This window comes from Tetrao urogallus, assembly GCF_951394365.1.
Source record: "Tetrao urogallus genome assembly, chromosome: 6".
NCBI lineage: Eukaryota > Metazoa > Chordata > Aves > Galliformes > Phasianidae > Tetrao > Tetrao urogallus.
In genome coordinates, this window is record NC_136819.1 from 44931172 (window position 1) to 44954618 (window position 23447).

The window sequence follows — 23447 nt, forward strand, 5'->3', positions numbered from 1 at the left end:
AGAAATTTCCAAGGCAAATTGAATCTTTACAGAAGAGGCGAAAGGTGCTTGTCAGCTTACTTAATCAAAAGCTTAGACCTAATTAGTTTCTTGGGATACTGACAAGAGGTTACAGGTATTTTGGTCACTTAATTTTTTTTTGCGGGGAGAGTTGTTTCTTTGAAAAGGATTTCAAAATTGTCTGATGTTCTTTTACTTAATTTAATTGCAGGCAGCTGATGATGTTCTGGTAATGCATACTTTTCAACCTCGAAGAAGAAAAAAATAGGCACAGACTGGCCCTAAGGGAAACTTTAATCAGTTATATCAGTTTATACAGATAAACTTTTATCAGTGCATAAAATGAAGAATGAAGGGAATAATGAAACAGCAAAATGAATTTTCAGTTACCAGTTGAGCATTGTGTATGTTTGTGACTAATGGTCATGCTTTTTTTTCCACTGAAGCATACTCCTCTGTATTTCAGAAGAACCTGGCAGGTGGTGCCTTTTGGGTAATAGCTCTTCAAAATTAAACTCAGAAGATAGGAAATTTACTGCTTCCTTTAGGCTGTTTCAGCTTGAATGACAACATTAATAGTCTGTTTTGAGGGAGTTATCTTACTGGACAAAAGGTGGTTTGTGTGCACGGACATTTTGCATGCGGACTTATGAAGGTGATGTGGCTTTATAGATTCTTTTTTGTAATGCCATTGCAATTAAAAAAACAAAAACAAAAACAAAAAAACCCACAATGCTTATTTAAAATTGCCAAAAGTGTCTGGCAGAATTTTAGTGGCAATTAGAAACTTAGCAAGCTGTGATTGTAAATAAAAGCGCACCTGCAAGTTGCTTGGCCTTTATCCAAGCTTGTGACAATGACTTAGCAAGAATGCAAATAATATTACTATTGGGTGTTTTGGAAAGGAACTGCATCCGCTCTTTAGTATTAGTTTCACCTTTTCTTTTGTACACATGTGTAAATAAATCAGTGGTGAGATGCACCAGCTTTTTCATGAAAATTGTCCTCTGATTGGTTTTCAAGAACGATCTTCTGTTTGTAGAATGGGGGGCAAAGGATTACCATGGATTTGCTCTTGAATGTATACACACCAGGATCTGGCAGGATTAAATAAAAATTCTGTGTTCTAAATTTCAGTGCTTTTCTGTGACTAACCAGATGCTAGTTTGTTCTCTACCTAGCCAGAGGTGAAACACATTTCCAATAGCATGGGACAAAAAATAAGCATGAGCAGTGTTAAAAAGAGCTGATATAGCTGAATTCACCAATGTGGGTTTTTTGTGTATATCTGTCAGGACAAGAGTCTAGCCTGGGGGAGTGAAAACTTCTGGGGCAGATTTTCTGCTCATCTACACCAGTTCCACATTCTGTTGGATTTTGTGTAGTTGTTGAGTTTGGGAAATGTTTGGACACTGCTCTCAGAAATGTCGTTTGATTTTTGGGAAGTCCTATGGAGTGTCAGGAGTTGGATGCAATGATCCTTGTGGGTCCCCTATAACTCAGGATATGATTCTGTGATTCTGTTCTTCATTCATGACAAGGCAAGAGATAAATATGTCCTTTTGCTTTTTGGATGATATGTGCCATACAGTAACTTTTCTCCTTTAGGAAAGGAAGTGAAAGGGAAATAGAATACTTAATAAAGCAATATGTAGGATGCCTGTGAACCAGGTACATGGACATTTTACAGTGTTCCAGACATGCTTTGCTGGGGCTGAATAGATTGACAGATCATGAAATGAATGGATTTCTCTCTTCTACATTGTCAACCAGCTAAGCATGTAGCAGCTAGGTGCAAAAAAAAAAAAAAAAAAAAAAAAAAAAAAAAAAAAAAGTATGCTGTATGGTTTCTGTATTGTAAGCTGAATCAGTTTCATCTACTGATAAAGGCTTCACTTGGGAATTTAGGAGTCATGCTATGTTGTGTCTTGATCTTTGCTAGTCCACCTTATGTTTTCACATGGAGATTTTCAAGTTTTCTGCTTCAAATATATAATAAAAGTAAATGTCTGGGAAGATAGCAGTATGTTTATTTGCTTGACAGTGATTATGTCCTAGGAAGTCATGGGTATCCATCTCATAACTCAAATTTTATGTGTCACTTCTGCATCAAATCTTGTTCAGAAATCTGATTGGTATGAATTATGTCTTCAAACAGTTTTAAATCACTATAAAATGAAAAGCACTGAAGGTATGTTGTAGTGATGAATTCTGCACTGGTTGACAGGTAAATTAGGTGAGCTAGTAGGTTTTATCCATTTGTAACTTATATCAATGGCAAGCCACACCAGATGGTGCTGTTACGCATAAGCAATTCTTATTCCTAGCGAGCTATTGCTTTCTTGGGAGGATAAACAGCATATTAGTGCTTCATTTTTTATTCAGGATTCTCTCAAGAGGAAATAGTAGAAGCATTAATGGACTCATCTGGAGCCTAGGTCATATATTAGAAATGATTCTTGGAGCACAGTTAAGCTTAGATTTGTAAAAGAATGGCTTTGTTAACATGCAGTTTGGCTACCTCATTTTTCATACAGTATATTTGGTTTGAATACATGTTTTAAATTTGACATTTATCAGCAATTAATAGATATTATTTCTATTACTGTTACTCTCATCTTCTAGAGATAATGTTAGAGAATGTACCAGCAGCTCTACCTTTGGCCTTGCATCAGATAGAAAACACAGAGATCTTAGAAAGGAGTGCATCAGATACAGCCTGGTAATATTAATCACATCCTCTGTGACAAGCAAAGTTTTTCAAGACTCTATTTATTTCATTTTTATGTCTTTTCTCTATTCTTTATCACTTTCTTCTCACTATTTGTATAGTTCATTTTTCCTTTCTCCAATTTTTTTTAATTTTTTTTTTATTTTTTAAATTTTTTTTTTATATATGTGTGTGTGGAAGAAATGGATCAAACTAAATTTTTGAAGTCTCTGATTTTTAACATATAGCTAGAAGCTGATCTCTTAGGCGGTCACTATGGCCGCTCTTCAGCTAGAGACAATTCTTCTGTTTTATATAACATTTGCAGTTGGAATCTAGGGTAATTGGCATGTGAGAAATGTTTAAGTTGGGTATTTAGCTTGAAAACATTCAAAGTAGAGTCTTGATGGATTTTCATTCTTTTACTACTGAGTATTCTCTCTTGCACTGCCCTTTTGTTAGAGCAAGACCGATACTTCTGGCTGCTTTTTCAATTGCTTTTTAAATTGCTTTTATTGTACGGAGTTGAAGCTGTTCATCTCAGTTCCTGTTGTAACCAGAGTTGCCTTAAAATAACTGGTTTTGTGACCTTTTAAAAAATGTGAATAGAAAGAGGAGGAGGAATTACTTATTATTTATAGCCACATTGTAATACAGGGGAGAACTGTATATTGAAAAGGCTGGGAAGAACATGTAGAAAAATGTTATTTGGCTTTGCTGTGGCCAAAAGTCCCTTAAAACAAAAACCCTCAAATCAAAACCCAGCAAAGTCTTTATTTTTTTGTTCCAGTTATGCTTTTTAACCAATTTAAAATTTGTTCTAGTTCAGTAATTGAAAGGAACCTGGAACATTGTTCACTTTTGTATTTTCCTTATCTCTGAGGATCTGTAAGTTTCTGAGATTACAAAAGGGATACTTAGAAACTTATTGTGAGAAGTGCTGCCCAAGACCTTGCCTTAGTATCCCGTGTGTTTATATTAATCCCTGTTAGAGAGAGCGTGTTTAACCATGCTTTAAGGTACATCCCTAGATTAGGGCTGGAAATAAAATGTAGCAAATCAGACTCTGGAAGGTCCTGCAGGTAGTGTACCTCAGATACACTCCTCAGACAGAGGAGTAAAAGGGGAACTTAAAAGAGCACATTTGTTGCAAGAAGTGGAATGCATGGTTAGCAGGAATTAAACGTGAAGCTGAGAGATGGAGAAGGGGCAGAAAATGATCAGGTTGGTTAATTACTCGAAAGTAAGCATATATGATCTTGATGCTCAGGCTTGGTTTGGGGGACCTACACTTGAATAAATTGCCAGGTAGAACTTCCACACCTCCAGACAGAGAAACGTAGGGCTGGAAGAAAGTCTGGGGGGTTATTTGGATTTATTCTGCTGGGACTAAGCTGGAACAAATGCTTATACAGCAGAACCATGTGTCAGAACTTCCTATCTAAATACTCGCCACACAACCCCTAATGAACATTTATTTGAAGCAGTATTATAGCTGGATTTGTGGGCTGTTTCTTTGTAAGCCTAATTGCAAGATTTCTAATAGTTAGAACTTTAACAGTAGTAGTTGAAGTTCCTCTTATTTTGATACAGTCATTCTTAATTATAGCTGTTTAGTACAGCACTGCCTTCTAATGTCTTCAGTAACTCAGTATATTGCTTGCAGTAAAAGCTAATGTGGGTATGCAGTTTTACATTGAATTCAGTGTGATCTCAGTTGATCAAATTCTTCTTTTTCTATTTTCCCTTTTTCAGGAGAGGAGCACACTTTGTGTGGTTGAGTGGTAGAGGAAAATGTATTAGTGGATTGAGTGAGTGGGGGTTTACTTGTATATGGTAACATAGGTGTTTTGCACCTGACCTCACATATCTTACCTGTGAGTACGCAATTCAGGGAAGTCAAAGTAGAAGAGGACACTTCCAGTCATTCAGCTCCATTATTCAGTGTAGTCAGAGGTTGCTTCAACTCCACCAGCGTAACAAGCAATATTGTTTTTACTGCAGCAGTTCAGTTCTTTTTGCTGGAAAAGTGGAAAGGCAGATGCTAACTGGATCAAATACAGTGTCAGAGTTTGTGGGGTTCAGCACTTCAAAATATGAAATGAAGCCTTGTCCAATATTTCCTCCAAGGGCTATTCTGCATGTATTCACATTGCGGTATATTTAATTTCATTGTTGATTTAAGAAATGGGCCAAATTTGGAGACCATTTTATTATCACTGAAGTCTGAAATATTTCCAGCAGAATTACAAATATAATATGCACACATAAGTGTAAATATAGACACATATATCAGAATGAGAAAAACACAGCTAACTCATGTCTGTTTGATATTGTTATCTAAGCTTTTACAGATTGAAGTAATATCAAGTGCAACTAACAAATATCTAAATGATTCAGACCTCCTACATCTCAGATGTCTTGAAATTATATTCTTTGTTCTTACTGGTGTTTTTGTCTGGTAACAAGGAAAGTAGTTTTTTGTCTTTCTGACTACATCATCATAAATAAATAAAAAAAGTTGAGCTTGCTGCTTTATGTAGATACTATTACTTAATGAATCTTTAATTGTAAAATTTCTTTGTATCTCAGTCACCCAATCATCAGAAGAGACAGAATAGTGAGGGGGGGAAGCAGATGATCTGAAGTAGTTTATTCAAGCTCGCATATCAGAGTATTGCCAGAGTTGAAAATAGAATAGTAGTTGAACTGTTATAGTTTATTAATTATGCTGTTAAAATGTCAGCCAAAAAGTAAGTTAGATTTTGGCAGAGAAAATATTCTTAAATCTAAAGAAAAAAGATGTTGAATTGGGCTAAAATGTGCAGAGATTTTTATGCTTTTTTTTTAAAGAGGAAAGCTACTGTGAAAATTATCGGGATTAAGTAAATATCCCTGGGTTTATTTTACTGACCTTTGGAAGTCTGTATTGCAAATTATTGAAGTCTTGCAGATCACCTGCACTACACCTTAACTGCAAGTTATTCTTGACTGAAAGACATATCCTTATGTGATACTTATATTTGTGGATTCTTTGGGAATTATATTTGGACCATTTTGGTTAAAACATTCTGAACATCTGTGGATCACATCTAATGAATTATGTGAGCTAACTGCCATTTGTTTACATCTAACTCTTTAGACAGGTCACTGGGACAATCTGTGATCTGTCTAGACACTTCCTCTCATACTACAGTCTCTACCTCTATTTTTTCCCTGGTCTTGTCTTCCTTGGTGTTAGGCTCTATGGGGATTTCCTTCACTTTGCTCATATTGTGTCCATGGCGGCCTTTTTATTTTCCTTATGGCATAATGCATGTTTCTTCCTTCTGTTGCCTTCTCTTCTTTATAACATCTTCAGCTCCGCTCTGATAAGTTCAGTAATAACTTGTCTGATGGTAATTTCCAAACCCATGCCTGTTATTGACACATTTTTCCCTTCTCAGATCTTAAACCTTCAGACATTTCTTCCTGGATGTCCTCATGCCTCATTGTCACATCCCTGTATGTTTAGTCAAAATAGTGCATCATTTTGCCTCACAGTAGTTATTCCCTACTGTGAATGTTTTGTGCAATTTCACACTCCTTATTTTCTGTACTTCTTTCTGTATGTTCTGTACTCATGTCAGTCCTCTATTAGCTTTTTTTGTCTTCATAAAAAATCTGATTTCTTCCCTATTACATGCTATTTTTTAATTGAAACTGATTACTCCCATAGGTCCTTCTTCTTCCTAATGTAGTGTTATTAATGATTTTTTGTTTATTTTATAACATCAGCTCTTATATTTAGTTGTATTATTATATGCATACAAATACCATACATGTAGTAATTAATTTTAAGAATGCTATGAGAGTAACCTTCTCCTTCAGCTTCTCCTGGCAGGGCCTACCATAATGATAGGATGACTTTTGTCCACTGATTCACAGCTGTACCTAATTTGATTTGAATTATAAGTAAGTGCTTACAAATTTAGGCTACTTTACTTTTAACACACACGCCTGTGATCTCATCCTAATGTCTCTGAGATGTCAGCATGGTAGCACTTAAAGGCTTCCTAGAAATGCAGTTGTTGTTTAAACCAAATACATAAAAAATGCCTTTGTCAAATTTTCTCCAAACAGTTCCTTCCTGTGATAATCTGTTCCTTGATGAAGGTGGTTGTATTTGCAGGTGGTTCTATTTCCGGTTCCTCATTCAATTTATTGAGAAGATGGGTGGAATTTTTTATTTAAAAGAACATTAAGTTTTTGTTTGCCTAGATCTTGTTGTGAAAGTTGTTTAGTGGGAAGCATGACTTTGAAAAGTGTGCGCGTATATTTTTTCACGGATGTCCCATATCCAGATAACTTTCAATATTGCTTTTTCATAGAGGTGAATGTTCTGATGTTTTATGTGACTGCAATTATTGGCAGGAAAATATTCAGCTTATCTTGTGATTGTGTCAGTTATTCATGAATACGCTGTTCCTTCCTTAAATGTTAATTGTAGATAATTACCATCCCCTGCCCAGCTTCTTCCAGCTGCCACCACCACCTCCTCAGCCTGCTGGCACAGCAGTGCCATCCTTTCATCGGAAGCAGCTCCAGCCTTCGGTTTTCAAACAAATTTCCTCCCACTTGATGTAGTGACAGAGAAGCCCCTGTGGATGGTTTACATCATCATTCTTTGGCTGCAGCCCCCTTTGTCATTACTAGGCGTTGCTGATAGCCATCAGGATCTACAGTCATTACTGTATGTGTCAGAATCTATCCTTTCCTTAAGTTTCCACCATTCCAAGCTCAATTTTAACTGTGATTTGCCTCATCTGAAGTTAGGGCTTATCTTGGGATATTGTCAGTGTATGGTACCCGATATGACTGGAATTCTCTAGCACTATGACATTATCATTGATTCCTTAAGGATTTATATTCAGACTGCTTTCTACAGGAATTCTAGGTGTGCCTGCTCTTTTGGCACAAAATTTTAAGAGATTACCTTAGTAATTCAGAGTATGTGTACTGGAAGGTTATTTCTAGTTCACCATACAGCTATGTGGAGCACAATGACCACAGTGCCAAGATTACAAACCAGAATAAAGAACCTAGTCTGACATAGATGTCACAATAGCACTTGCACTAAGCTGAGCCTGTGTGCTTATCTCTGCTTTATTTTGTCTATGCTGTTTTCATAATAGCCACACAAACTGGATTTCTGTTAACCTTCCTTGCGTGAATCCACTAGAAAAGGTCACCAGTGCCATCCATAACATACAGTGGCTCTATTGTTAACATATATTACCCTGTATGTATGGTTTTATTTGGCTACCACTGATAGTTCTTTGTGATTCTTCAGTGAAAACAGTTCTGTAGTTCACTACTAGGGTAGTTTTTTGCTGTTTAGTAATAGCTTGAGTTGTCTTCAAGTTAAATAATCTTCAAAGATAATTTTTTTTGTCCTTTTTAAGGTAAGATCATCACACGTGCTTCATCTGAGTACTTAAATCAGTGCCTCACTCCAAATACAAGAGTCTCTTTAAAGTGGGTCTGGTATTATGTACTAACTTCTATAACTGATGATATGGGTTTGGGCTGATGAATTTGCAGAGTCACAGAACTCCTGGCCTGTATGGAATCCAGGTTGCTGATTTATGCCTTGTTATTTATGCCTTCCCCCGTAAAAAAAAAAAAAATTGCTTCTGTCTTTGCTGAAGTGTACCTTCCCCATGTTTTCTCTAAATTCAGGATTACTTTATCTAGTTCTAAACTGAGAGTTACATATTATTTTGAGTGTTTGCATTGTTTATGCCTTTGAACCTTTCTAATTAAGGAAAAAATTGTGGACTGGAATCTTGAATTGATGTAAATCGGTAAAGCTCCATTAAGTTTTGGGGGAATACTTCTTGCTTTCAATATTAGCCCCTCAGCAAAAATGTGGTTAAGGAATGAGAATTCAATAGATAAGAGTTTGAACTGAAATGAGTTTAAATGGAATTTGTTATGTCTGCCAAGTTCAGATATGTTAAAATCCTCATGTTAACAGAACAAAAAAATCCATATGATCATTGTATTTACTGAACTGCTGAAACTGTTGATTCTACTGCAGACACATTTTTTAAATCTCCCATCTGTTAAAACTTAGGGGAAAAAAATTAACTGAAGGAAACAAGTTATTACTTGGTCATCTGCCACTCTTGTATTAAACCAAAATGTACACTTTCACAGTAAGAACAAGAAGAGGTTTATCTAGTGGATAAAACAACTGCTGGAAATCAATCTTGAGTGTATCATTCCCTACGTTGGTATTAACTAAACCACACAGCTGGGAAAATTGTTCAGCTTGTGTCTTTACTACTGAGTTAACCTGAACAATCTGCCTCAGATTAGTTTAACATAGATGCAAGCAACTGCTCTGGAAAAACATCTCGAGGGCTTCACACAATGATTGAATGACTATGGAGTGATTGTGTTAGTGGCTGAGAAGATGTGCTAATGTATGCTGTAACTAGTGCTTCCTGACAGGTTGCCAGCTTGAATCAAAGCACTACCATGCTCGAGTTAAGGACTGTAAAAGGCATAATCCATCATTAAGCAAGAAAATTATACCACAGAATCACAGAATGGTCAGGGTTGGAAGGGACCTCAAGGATCATGAAGCTCCAGCTCCCCTGCCACATGCAGGACCACCAACCTCCATATTTAATACTAGACCAGGCTGCCCAGGGCCCCATCCAGTCTGGCCTTGAACACCTCCAGGAACGGGGCATCCACAACCTCTCTGGGCAGCCTGTTCCAGCACCTCACCATCTCTCTGTAAAGAACTTTCCCCTGACATCCAACCTAAATCTTCCCTTGCTCAACTTAAAACCATTTCCTCTTGTCCTGCAGTTATCTACCCTTTCAAAGAGTTGATTCCTGTCCTGATTTAGGCACTGATTCAGTGCCTGATTTAGGCACTGAAAGGCTGCAATGAGGTGACTCCGTAGCCTTCTTTTCTCCAGGCTCTTGAGCCTGTCCTCATGGGGGAGGTGCTCCCATCCCCTGATCATCTTCGTGGCCCTCCTCTGGATCCTCTCCAACAGCTCCCTGTCTTTTTTGTACTAGGATCAGTTCTTAATGTTTTGCAAGTCAGGTACATTTTATGTGCAAACTCTGCAAATTTGTGATGTTTGCTTGAAGGTGAAACATTTGTGACATTTTTAAAAAAAATTTTTTTTTGCACATTTTTGGATTTGGGCCTTTTTCCAGAAACAAAAAGACTAGAAGCACATTTTTTGTTTTAAATGAAAGCTGAGATTCTTACATAACTGCCTAATTCCAGAGCCTGACTTCAGGAAAAGTAAAAAAAAAAAAAAAAAAAAAAAAAAAAAAAAAAAAAGAAGCAAATATCATATGGTTTACAACAAAGTAATGAGAATTGGCTGCACCACATAAGCATGGCTCACAAGGAAAAATTGTACTTTCATTTGTTCATATAAAAATTAGATTTTCAAAGCATTGAACATACATGGAAAAAAAAATACTAAATACTCCAAAATCTGACTTCTCTCTAAACCCTGAGTTTTCTAACACTGTGGCTATTTTGGATTTTTAAAAAACAATTTAGCAAAATTCAAAGAATTAATTAGCTAATCTCAGCTTGGGGCATCAACAGCTGCTTGAAAATCTTGGCTTGCTGCTGCTGTGCATTTTTGAGAATTCTGGCTGAAGAGAGATCAGCTCAGAGGGATTTTCTCTGACTTAGTACTGTGCATTTTTATTGTTCCTTCTCAAAGAGAGAAAGCACATGTAAATGCACGGTTGGAAACAATTCTGAATTTGCAAGAAGGTAAACTAAATGTTTGAGCAGTACTTTTTACCACTGCCTTCTTACCATTTTCCTTCCATATCCATAAAAAATATATTTTTTCTACAAAAAAAAAAAAAAAAAAAAAACCAAAAAAACAGTTTATTGAACTCAATCTTCACTTGATAGAGGACATCATCTATAGCTTTTGTGCCATTTCGGCTGGGAGATTAGCACAGTTTTCCTGGATGGTTAAAATTCCAAGTTGGATTGGCTATCAGAAAAAGAGTAAAAACATTCATATATTAAACATTGTATTTGATTTCCTTTTCCATGCATGTAGGGAGAAAGAATGGTGTGTGCCAATACAGCTACTTTTAAATAAGCCATACTGCAGCTTTTGCTGAAGTAAGGGGGATTCAAAAACCTGTTATTGTTCATTAACTGTGCTGAAGGCACAAAAGCACGGTTTCATTTAAAGTGCATTTCTGTTCTGAAAGGAAGCTCTGAAAAGACCTCTTGGGGCTGCTAATTTCTTCCTTTTCAGTGTTTTCTATATGTAATCTGTTCACTTGTCAAGTAACCTGCAACTTTTTTAGCTATCAGCAGGTCAAATTTTATTTGTGAACTGACCTTGACCGAGATGAATTTTGCCTGTCATTTTTATTTTCAGTGTGGTTGTCACTTCTATTGGCGTACCAGACAGGAATTCTCCTCATATCATAGATGTATAACATAATATATAGTGTTATTTGAGGTCTCTCTTCAGCAAGTATAAGAAGCTAGCAGCACGTTATTAAATTCACTGAAGAAAGCAAGGAAGTAGAGCTTGATTGTATAGAGAAATACTTTTATAATGAATTTGCAAGCAGAAATGTTCAGAATCAATGGTATTTTCTAAGGAAAATTTATTTCCATCTATATACATTCATAAATATAGTCGTCTTCATATTAAATCTATCTCTGTTAGCAAGCTTTTAACTTTGAAGGGCAGTTTTGACCCCATTGTTACGTGGCATCAATGTAATAATAATACATCTTAGGGTTAAAAAGGGTGACATCCAAATGGAGCTCATCAGATGTTAAAAGAGAAAGGAGACTTCAACTTAGTTCCATATCCAATTAACTGATTTTCTTATTTGCACATTAAAGCAGCACAAAAATGAGATTCTTCCAGCTATGAAATTATGCTATATAGAAAAATCTGTCAAGGACTGTTTCTTCATTGCTTGTTCCTTGCATGCCTGCTCAAAGAGTTGTTTTGGGAACAGGGCAGAAGTTGGTCTGCTCTGACTGCTAAACTTCTCATTAAAGCATAGTGCAACAATATATAAAAACAGCTCTAGTTTATATTCGGTAGCAAAAGCAGAGAGTTACAGTCCATCTTTTGTAAAATCTTCATTCTTTTGTGCCAAATATAGCTTCATTTCAACCAGGGTTGCTGATTTATCTTTAAATTGTTACACCCTTGATAGTGTGTTTGGTAAGTACCATAGCTTGCCTAGTTGACTTTCAGAGCCATTTGTTACTGAAGCCAGACTATATTTGGTTATTCAATTTACCAATAGATTTTTATTGAAGTCCCCTTGTAGATGTCATTGACATTGCAGACATCACAGGCTCTCCTTGATAGCAGACTTCTGACTGTTGCACACAGGTGAGCAAGCTAGGTTTCACTAGAACTCAAGTGATGTTTGATCCTCCTCCTTGTTTCCAGCTGCAAGTTTGCCTGTAAAAAAAATTGCCACACCTTTTGTAGCTACCCTTTCATATGTGAAAGGCATAGACAGTTAATTCAATCGGTATCTCTTTTCCAAAAACTTCTTTTTTCCCCCCACCCTAAATAAGACAAGGATTTTGCTAGGGAAGTCACTTTTTATCTGGATTTGAAAAGGATGCAGGTAAGTGGAGTCCAAAACCCCGCATAGGCAGATGGCTTTCACCTCAGATGAAGAAAGAATCTGAGAATCTGTTGGCCATAAAACCCATCAACTTTTAAGAAACAAAAAATGAGGGGAAAGGTGCATGAGAAAGGAGAGGGGGGCTAGAATGTATGATGCTCAAAATGAAAAGAAAAAAAAAAAAAACAGAGGAAAATACTGCGTAGAAAACATTAGTTTTTAATAGTGGCAGAAATATGTAGTTAATTAACAGAACAAACACTAGTTAGTACCATTTAAGCCTTTCTACATTATACCACAATGATTATTCAGTCCTGAATGGAGGATTAACCAAATTATTCCCCCCAAGCTGAAAACTGACACAGCCAATGAAACAGCACCAGTGCTGGACCCTGCTACTGTTTGAACTGCATTGGCATCTTTGACTGAACAATGCACTATTGACATAGCTGAGGCAGCATGAGACAGTAAGTGAAAAAGAGAAAAAAGCTGGAATTGGCATTAGTGTCTTGGCTTGTACAATAAAAGGGATGGGAAAGAGGTGAATAGTAACTGTTTGGCGTCCTTGGGAGAGGTTTTGAAGAATACCTGCGTGCTCTGTTAAACCAGTACTGTAATCACAGTTGACATTCACTGACTTGAGAAATTCTGTGATTGGTTCCTGAGACCAACTGCTTATTTCACATAGGCACAACTAAGCTGTAGAATTGAGTCATGTTGAAGCATTACACTACACAGAACTCAATTCTAAGGAGTTGTGAGAATACACCAAAACTGGGTATAGGTAATTTCACCTCTTGTCAGTACTGATTTGAAAATTCTTGTCCTCATTATTAATTAATTTGAGTGGACATCACAATTTGATAGCTGCACTGAAATCACGGATCATAGCAGATATGTTCAGGAATGTTCTTTCTGTCTCCTGTGGACCTGTTTCTTTGCAGGAATAGGGATGAGATGCAGCTACATGAAGGCAACAGGGTAATGCTACCCATAAGAGAAAATAATGTGAGATAACTAGCTGTTCCCAGAAAGAAATGAAAACTAATTATGAGGCAAATGTTGTATAACTCTTTAAAAGTAGCTTCTAAAGAGCATATTGCTGGAAGCTAGAGAAAAAAAAAAAAGATGATACCAAAGCTTATGGACATTAAAAGCATTAGCACAGAGCCTAATATGCATGTATTGATGCACTCTGATGTGCCAATGCATCACCATGTTACTGTACTTGTGCATCCACGTGTCATCCCTGCTCCCATGTGTCATCGCTGACTCCACTGTGATTTTCTTTTTGTTGGCAGATTATTGTTAATGTATTTTGGTTTGATCCTTTGACATTGCCTTAATGAGTACAAATGATTCACTTCTTTAATAAAAGAGAAAATAAATTAAATACAAGTCCAGGGTTTAATAAGGTATTAATGATACTTTTGATTGTAGCTAATCCAATCCTGTGTAGAAATTTTCATAGTTTTCACGCTGATGGAGGGAGAGCTTTGAAGGATATTTCATCTATGCACCATCCTCTTACAATACATATATTAAATGGATTGAATAGTTTAAAGTTGAGTCAGTTATTTGCTTCATGAGCTGCTACTTATCATCACACAGATAATCGCATTTGGCAGCCTTCTTTTAGTTGAGCAATGCAAATTGAATTACTATACCGCAGAGATAAAATTTGCTCATGATTTCTACTGCTTGTAAGGTGAGGACTACAGGGGAGGATTCTTATTGTGCCTCCTGCCATATGGTACTTTGCCTGGAAATAGAAAGTTTGATCTTTGGCTTCACACAGCATTACACTGAGTATGCACAAATGGCTCTAAAAAAGTTGGGTGGTATTTCATGTACTTTCGTTGTACTTTGCTCAGCAGCAGTACAACCTGTGAAAACAGTTTACTGAAGAGTTATCTTTAAAGGAATTTCCTGCAAAATTTTTCAAGCACATGAGAGCATTTCTTTGAATTGTCTATTCTGGGTTTGCTTTGATACTGGTGCCTGGATTATTATCCTACAGAATCTGAGCTGAGTATTTGAGGGAAAATCCACATGCCATCCTGCTACAGAGAACTAGAAACAGCTGTCTAATAGGAATGGGAGCTTAAAGCTTACTAAGTCTTATTTTTTCCGGATGGCACCCAGGATTATCACTGAATTGTGGTGGTGGGTTGTTTTTTTGTTGGTTTTTTATGCATTTTGTGTGTTTGCTTTTTTTATTTTGGCATTGTAAGATTTTAAATTTAACAGTTTTCGTGTATGAAAGGATTTGCTGAGTGTGCTGTTTTTCTCCACTGACACTTCAGACCTAATGGCATGTCAGCACGTGCAGTTGGAAAGGGTTATTTTTAAGTCTGATTTCTGTGTGATATTTTTAATGAATTTAGACTACCTATAATTCTGTAAAAATGTGGTTTTAGTGTACTGTGGCACACATGATTTCCTCATAACTATTAAAATTTACTGTGCCTTGTTTGGGAAAAGGAAGTGCCTTGTTAAAAAGGAAGACTAGTGGATGATATTTTGTATATACGTGCACTAATTTCAGCATGATATTATGATCTTCAGGTTTCAACTGTTAACAGCAAAATGCTTAAGTAAAAGAAGTCAGTACATTTCTACGAACAAAAGTGACCCTGCTCCTTTCTAAATTGCACAGTTGCTGTCAGAAAACTGAAAATATGTTGTTACAAAAAAAAGATCAGATGAGTGGATTATGACATTCATCAGGACTGACATGCTTATTGGGCTATTGTGAGCTCACCACAGTCATTTCTGAGATTGTGACTGCTCTATCATCTGAGCTAATATGTGAAATGGAACTAGCGGATGACTCTTGACATCTTGATAGTGCAAAAGAGAATATGGGAAGAGTTTCTTCCATTGATTCAGGATGATGACCTGCTTTCAGTAAAAATCGTCCGAGTATGTTGATTTTGAAGAACAGTGTGGGCTAAAACCCACAGATATTTTGAAAGCAACGGTAATTCTAAGGCATACTTACCCTTTGGATTTAGAGCAACTCAGCTGACATGGGTCCTCTGCACTGTGTGGGGATGGTAAGAGTGGTGATTTCCTGGCTTTCGCTAAAATCTTCAAGTGGTTTATGTTGGTGTGGAACTATGAATTAGTGCAAGCTACAGTACCAAGGAGACTTGCAATTTCAACTTTTGGTGCTCAGACTGTTGACATTTTACTGCTGATGCCTAGTAAGGATGAATGCATTTTCATGAGAGGCATCCAAAGAAGCTTATTTCTGCACACAGTGAAAGTTGGTGTTCCATAACTGAGACACAAATACACATAGTTGAATGTAACACCAAGCCTGAGGAAGATGAGGCTCTGCAATGTAAAAAGGAAATTGCACATAAATATAAACACACTAAGTGCAGAGTTGACTAAAGCTGCTTGCAGTGCTTAAACAAATGGCACTAAATTGAAATATTCAATCTGGCTTATGAGTATGTTTATGGAGGGAGATAACCTGGAAGTATTTAATTCTGCCTTTTGCCTGTCCTTACTCTCCTTATACATGTGCCCTGGGTGAGTCCAATGGTGGGCACCCACTGAAAGCCAGGAGTAGATATCACAGCTTGTATATGTAATGTATCCTGACATGTGCACCCGGGGCAGAGGGGGAACAACATGCAGGCATTTCAGAAATCCAATCCCAAGTTGGAGGAACTGCACAAGGATCACTGAGACCTACTCCACATGGGACCACCCAAAATCAAATAACGTTTCTGAGAGCATTGTCCAAACATTTCTTGAACTCAGTATTGCACAAAATTCCATTCAATGTGAACTGGTATAAATTAGCAGGAAATATTCCCGAAGAGCTTTCACAAAGAAAAGATTTGTGTGTTATTTGCCTGATCACCTTCATTGCAAAGGCAGAGGGAACCAGTTGATAATGTATTTTCAGAAAGCTACAGCTCCTTTCTTCCTATGAGGAGAAGGTAAAGAGGTGTAACATGCTTGAACATTTAGCAGGTATTAAGGGTCAGCATGTTTGTTGCCTGTGTGAGTAAATCAAGAGCTGATAAGGTAAAGACATCACGTGTCGAGGTGGGTTATAAAACCACAGATCCATGTGGTTGTTGAGATGTTCTGTCAGGCTTAGGAGATTTTGAAATTTAACTTCATTGGCAGACTGCCTCACGCGGTATGGACAGGGCATATGGGAACAATGCTCTGCTGGAACCCAGAAGTAATCTGGTAACAGCCTAAGCACGTGCCAGTGTCACTGGCATGCCTGGGTTACCCCTGTCTGCTGCAGATCAGATCTGCATTCGGAGCCACGCAGACATCTTAAGCTCTGCGGCTTCTGTGATGTGCTGTTGTGGGGCATGCTCTTTGCATACCTGTGTTAGCTCCTTAGCCACAGGCAGCTCAGTCAGAGCTTTCTATCAAAGGTGAGTCATTCTTCCTGTCATATCACAATCAAGATGTTTTTAATATTTTCAACATTTGGAGTAAAAGGTGGCAGTGTCACTACCTCAAATTCGTGGTTAGAGAAGCTTTCCTTGTGTCCCTGCTCATGTCATTTTTGGGGAGAGGGAGCAAGCTGCAGAACAATCACAATTTCAGTATAGACTTGGCCTTCTTGTGCCCTCCCCCCTGTGCTTGATAAGTTGAGCTGCAGGAGTCATGGTTCTGCAGCAGTACCAGCAGGATAAATATTTCTGTATTTCTAGTTGATTTAAAGATGATTGGTGTATGTTCTTCTCCTTTTTTGGCAAAGGTTAGCCCTGTTAGATGTACTGCTTTCAGCTTCTCTTCCCATCTGTTCTGTCTCTTTTCAGTGAAAACTAAGGAGATGTAGCTCCCACTCAGGCTGCCAGATCGCCACGTCTCCCATACGTGAGAAAATATCTCTGCTGAGGTAGAGCGGTGCTCTCCTGCCTGAACTCACCATATTGTAGGCTGTAGGCAGAGCAGAAACACAGTAATGATATACCCCCTTTGTTAGCTTGTACAAATGAGAGAATACCACTGCCCTTTGCTTAAGTGATGAAGATACCCAGGCCTGAGGAATCTGAGTCCAGACAGTCTTTTCGTGATCAACCGGATTACCAGAGCAGTGGATAAGAAAAGCAGATCCGTGTTTAAAATCTTGAAAACACAGTACAGTGAGTAAATAGGGACAAATACAGACTTTATAGATGATGATTATTCCAAATTTACGATTATCTGGATAGTAAAACCATGAAAAAAGCAAATACGCTAAAAAGCTGCAGACTACCTTGGATATCACTGGCAGGTAGCCATTTCATTAAGGATGGAATCTTATTTAGCAGAGTCCAGAAACTTTTAACTTCCCTGACTACTAAAGATTTTGTAGTATCTATGTATTGGAAGAATTGCATGATGTGAGTTCTATTTAGAGAGAAGTGTTATGTTAGAGAGAAGCTGTCTTTGTGCTTATTCATATGAAAGTATTTCTCTGACGCGAGGAGGTGTTTAGTTCAAGTAGTTATTAGAAGTACAACATCATCTTACTCTACATATGAACCGTGTTGGTTTGCAATGAAGCTGTTTGCTTTTCCTTGGCATCGGAAGCCTTGGCTCATTTCCCTCTTCTTTTCTTTGACGTCTTCTGGTCTTTGGATTTCCTATTTAGTATCAACTTTGCATAAGTGAAATTGCATTGGAAAGATACCATTACTGTTTTTTTATTAATGTTTCTTGAAATTTTGGTTTATACTTGTTCAACCACTGTTAGTGTTATACTGTGAAATATTCTACAGTGAAGGGAAGGAAATTGCCAGCTGGGTAATAGCTCCCCTGATGACACATTAGTTTTGCCAAATCATGCAACAGGGAATATTCCCTCTGGGTGGCAGTAGGGGAAATGGTGTTTCTTGCACAGCTACTTGTCATGGTGGGTTCAAACCTTTACAAACCTTCCCATTATATGGAAGGATGCACCCCATATTGTAGTTCTGCTTCAGCGCTGCTGGAGTCTCAGGCCAGGGCTCTTATCTCTGCTGTCCTGGGCCACTGCTGGAATACTTGCACTCCTGGAGCCCTGTTTTGAATGGAGGAGATGAAGGACAAATGGAGAGTGTAATAAAGAATGTAGTTGTTCAAATACATGGTTTGTATGCTCCCATGTTGGTCATAGTATTTTAGGCAGTATTGCAGGAAGGATCATATTGTGTAGGAGCATGTCAGAAGCTGTAGCACTTTTTTCTCCTGGAGAAGAGGGCTCCTTAATGCTTTTTTAGTTATTTATTATTTTAATTAATTTTTAATGGCTGGATTTTTATTTAAAAACATATGCTTTGGGTGCTGATTAATTTTTCCCATTCTGTATTTCATGTGGTAGCAAATAACTCCTCTGAGAAATTTTGCTTTTGGCAGCGAGTGAGGCTGACAAGTTCTTATATTTTTGACTTTCCAGCGTTGGTTCCAAAAGGATATTCCTCCTAATTGCCACATGGAGGGAATGATATTACTGAATTTAATTAAATTGCATACAACTAATAACAGTACAGTATATACTTAGAGTAGTGTATACATACATACATATATATATATATTTACATATATATATATATAAAAGTATATGATATACAATAGTAATGCATTACTACAGGAAGCCTGCTTGACTGTTAAATTTATATAAGGTTCTTCCAGTATCTTAAAATACTCATCTGTAGGTAGAGTCACTGCAGATTGCTGCATCTTGACCAGCAGCTTGTGGGTTTTTCTGATGTTTGCTATAAATGCAATATCTCAAGACTACAGTGCAACCAGTTTTCTCCCACTTAATGTTATATTTCTGCTGTCATTTTCCTTGTTCACAGGTAAGCAGTGAAAAACTGTACAGAAAGGAAAGTGACCCGTTTTTTTATTTTACAAGTACTTGAGTTTGTTTGGATTGATAGGCAAATGTCTTTTATTCATGGTATGACTTGCATTTATACAGCCATTCTGTTCTGTAAGGCCACACATCTCCTTGCAGTGCAGCTCACAGGCTGTGATGTGGAGTTATGTAGCAACCTGGACCCACTTTCTTGAAACGAATCCTGAAAAATACTGGTGTGCTGATGATCTTTAGGTGCAGAGGTACTCTGCATACTCTTGAATGGCATTCTGCTTATTCAATTATTGAATGAGTATTATTATGCAGTTGTACTGGTGAATTAGTTTATATCCATGTTACTTTCATTTTTCCTTGTGATTACTGAAGGAGGACCAGAAATATAACATTTACCTATGATTAGGAGTATCAGAAATATCTAAAGAAAATTTACAATAAATTTGAACGATTTTTCTTTTCTAAGATTTAAAAGAAAAGAAGCATCTTTATTTTGGAAAAGCTCTGTTCAACATATGAAGTGCTAATTCTGGTTCCTGTCAGAATGCAACAGGTCTTAGTGAGAGCAGGTCTTAATGAAAGGCCTACTGAAATCAGCAAAGGAATTGCAGTAAGTCATCATTGTTGAACTTCTAAGTGTTTTACAGATTGTTAGTACCATTAAGCAAACTGTAGTGATTTTTAAATAGTAGGTTGAAGAATTTAGGGAGATTTCACAAAATGGTAAATTGGACTTTTGGAAGGAAGGTAAGATTAGTGTATACAAGGTTTTAAAAACAACCTGTTGCCAAAATATTCATTTCAAGATGATGTGTTTGTTGTAATGGACACCAAGTGAAAAAACAAGCTATGAAATCTCGACCTTTGCACAAACAGGGTTCAAGTCTTTATGGAGCTAAACACGTGAAGCATGTGAATATACGGACTACAAATGGACTGTTTTTGTATTTGTAAAAAACTCAAACACTTCAGAATTGAAAAGTAATTCTAGTCTGAAACTAGAGTGTCCTCTCACTACAGCTAAGAATTTCAAGTGTGTTTGGTGATTCATGAATGGCTGGTAACTCAGTCCATTTTTCACCCTCTTGCCTCTGTGTTTAACGTAAATTCTTCAGTTGAACTGTACACAACCTCAGTGCCACACAGAATTAATCCCAGAACTCATGACTTCATACATTCCTATTTTCCACCTATTGTTTCTGTTTCATCTCTTTCTTTGCTAGATAGTGATAGTAGTCTTCATGGGAAAATTCTTGGAATAACTTTATTCTTTGTGAACAGTTTGTTGTTTGATTTGCAGAGTAATATAAAAATTTGTAGTTAAGAACTTGATGGATTGTTACAGTCATTGCATAATATTTCAGAGCAAGCCACACTTAAAGCCAAGACTGTTATTTCAGAATGGTGTTTTTAGTGCCTGTGCTGACCATTTTGGAAGTATATTTAGAGACCATTCAGGAGAGTTAATTCTGAAAATAGGACATTAATAATGTATCATGTTTGGTACACTGGAGGTTGGTTTAAGTGACTACTATGATGGTAAATAGTGACACCTATAATAGTTTCAGTTCTCTATTTTTTTCTACAAAGCAGAAAAGAGATTCTGATTTGGCAGGTTGCAGTGTACTAAGTGGGAAGATACACTCATGTTTGGTCATATTTTTCTACAGGTGTATCCTTATTCTTCACTATTCTGTTTGTAGGTCCTGTAAAATACATAAAATATGTATGCTTCTGTTTCAGCCATTCATGAATTTCCTGACGATATATTCACAAATAAAGAACGGCAGCAAGGAGGGGTTCTCCTTCACATCATTGCTGTAAGTTTTCCTCTACCGTGCTTAATTTTTCTTTTATTTCTTTTGTAAGATATTGATCATGTTAGTTTTTGATCATTAACCCTTAACAAGCAGCCCTCTGTATTTATCGACCTATTTCTAATACTTTGATTTTGTATTTTAGATATCCCTGTGTGGGTACAAATGCTCAAAACGTAGTATTTATTTAAGAATATTATACAGGTCTGAATTTACAGTGCCTGTATATTCATCCTCTTTGCTGATAAAATTCTGGCTCCATGAAGCACAGAGGGATTATAAACAGGGCTTGGGGTTCCTTTGTTGATGACATAATCTATGATGTGGAAGATTCTTGAATCTCTTTCTTTTCTATTGTTCCTGTATGCGAAAGATGCAATTGTAATAAAAAAAAAAAAAAGCAAATCTGATGAAATATATATATTAAAAAAACACATCGAGATTTATATTTCATTGTAGAAAAAGCAAAACAAATAAGGCCTACAGGCTTCAGTTTTCCATTCTTAGCTCAGGAAAAATAATGTAACAAAAGAGACGTTTTTGATGGAGAACAGCAGGATTAGGCCTACTTTCAGGAAACATAAGGTTACATAATATAGTGGGAGCATTGTAAGTATGCATGAAATCAGAATCATTACTGAGAGGTGTGTTGCAATGAGCCATGCTCAGGGTCCACTTATTTCTAGGTATGATTATTTTATGTTGCTAATCTGCATGGTGTTGCTTTCTTTTCAATTACTTGATCCAGTTATCAGTTGAAAATATAAATGAGGACCATGTAACTTGGTAAAGTCCTGCCTGTTATTTTCCTGTCTATAAATTTTTTTTTACACCCTTTTCATTCGGACTGTCATGCTTTTCAGATTCTAGGGTTTGGCAACCATTACTGTCCTAACCCTAGGTATAAGAATCTACTTTTATGCCATGCATTGATCAGCAGAGGTGTTTTTGTTTAAAATGGGGTTGAAAACGAAGTTATGTATTCTTATCTGTCTGAATTAATGTAGCATTACTTTTTTCCTCTTTTTATGCAGAGGAAACATCTGAAGTATTTCTTGAATTTACTTTCTTACAGGCTCTGTATATGTTCTATGCTTTGGCTATAGTATGTGATGACTTCTTTGTTCCATCCTTAGAGAAAATTTGTGAGGTATGTTAAAGAACTTTATCCCTCTTTTGAAAATGTATTTACACACTGCAGTGAACATTTTGTGCCCTCATTGTTTGGAGTTCCTTCCTGTTAATTTTTTGGCTGCAGTCCTTTTCAGAGTATTAAGGCATTCCATCAAAAATCTAAGCTGTAAACTTAGCCCATTAGTCCCCATGGGGTCATTCAAGGAGCAAAAATGAAAAATTTCAGGAGGTCAATTGGCAAAATCAACTCTTGAGTGTCTGAAGCATGTAGGTAGGGTGGATATGAAATATGGATGATTTGGGTTTGTTACTGTACTCTAGTTTTAAGATTCATTTGTGAAGAAAAAACAATTGTGCATTTTCAAATTAATACGTTGGCTGTACAATTTTTGTTAAGCATCCACCACTGTATCAACATGGAGCAGGTGCCTAGGATCAAGTGTAGAAAAGGGAGAATGTAAATGAAAAGTATCTATCGTGATTTGATATGGAATGAGAATACATATTTTTATATTAAATAAAAATAGCAAATTCCTTTACGTAATTGCTGTGAAGATGTTGAAAAATTACATGCAGAATTCTAATTAAGAGTGATCATCAGGAGGGATTAGAACCTATACATGGCAAGAACATTTTGTATTGGTTAAGTGTTCAGTGGACTATTGCGAAGTGCACACAAAATACCAAACCAGATTTTTCTTCCTTTTTGATGGCAAAATTGGAAAAACTCATGTTCAGTGTTTTTAAGGAAGTGACCGTTTTCTGAAAAATGCATGTAATTAATATAAAAGCATGTCAATTTTCCTATGGATATGTAGACAGATATGCAATTCCTATTAATGTTATGTAGAGCTGTGTACTTCTACTTATCAGTAGAGGGACAGGTGGAAGAATTAGGGAGGCAACCAAGATGAACAAAGTATTAAATAGGAATCTATTCATTCCCTTTTCAGGTCTTCTATCTTCAGCATACTTCATACGCACCTTCTTTAAATTGTACCAGTTGGGTTGTACCAATTAATTCATTGCTCTTTCTTAAAATCTTTGTCTTTTGTCTCATGTTCTTCTGAATATTGAGACAGCTAAGAAGAATTCAAATCGTGTACCTATATTTGAGCTCCTTCAGCAGTATGACTAGTGATAGATCACATGATAAAATAAGAAAATGTGTCTCTGTTTTGTCATGTTTTGTAGCATGCCATTTTTATCAGTATAAAATGTTGTGTATTGCCTGAGAAATACATTATTTCTGTACTGGTCCTTCCTGTCATTATTCACTTTTCTGTCCTTTAAGAGA

At 36.8% G+C, this 23447-nt stretch overlaps 1 protein-coding gene across 1 annotated transcript in view; it reads left to right on the forward strand.

Moving 5' to 3' along the window:
- Nucleotides 1–23447, forward strand: part of SLC24A4 (solute carrier family 24 member 4) — a gene marked incomplete at both ends in the record, with an annotated part of 79626 nt that overhangs the window by 25499 nt on the left and 30680 nt on the right. Inside the window, 2 exons of the mRNA XM_079536816.1 lie at nt 20943–21019; nt 22092–22166. Of these exons, the coding sequence (XP_079392942.1) occupies nt 20943–21019; nt 22092–22166 (152 nt within the window). The remainder of the gene's footprint in view (nt 1–20942; nt 21020–22091; nt 22167–23447) is intronic.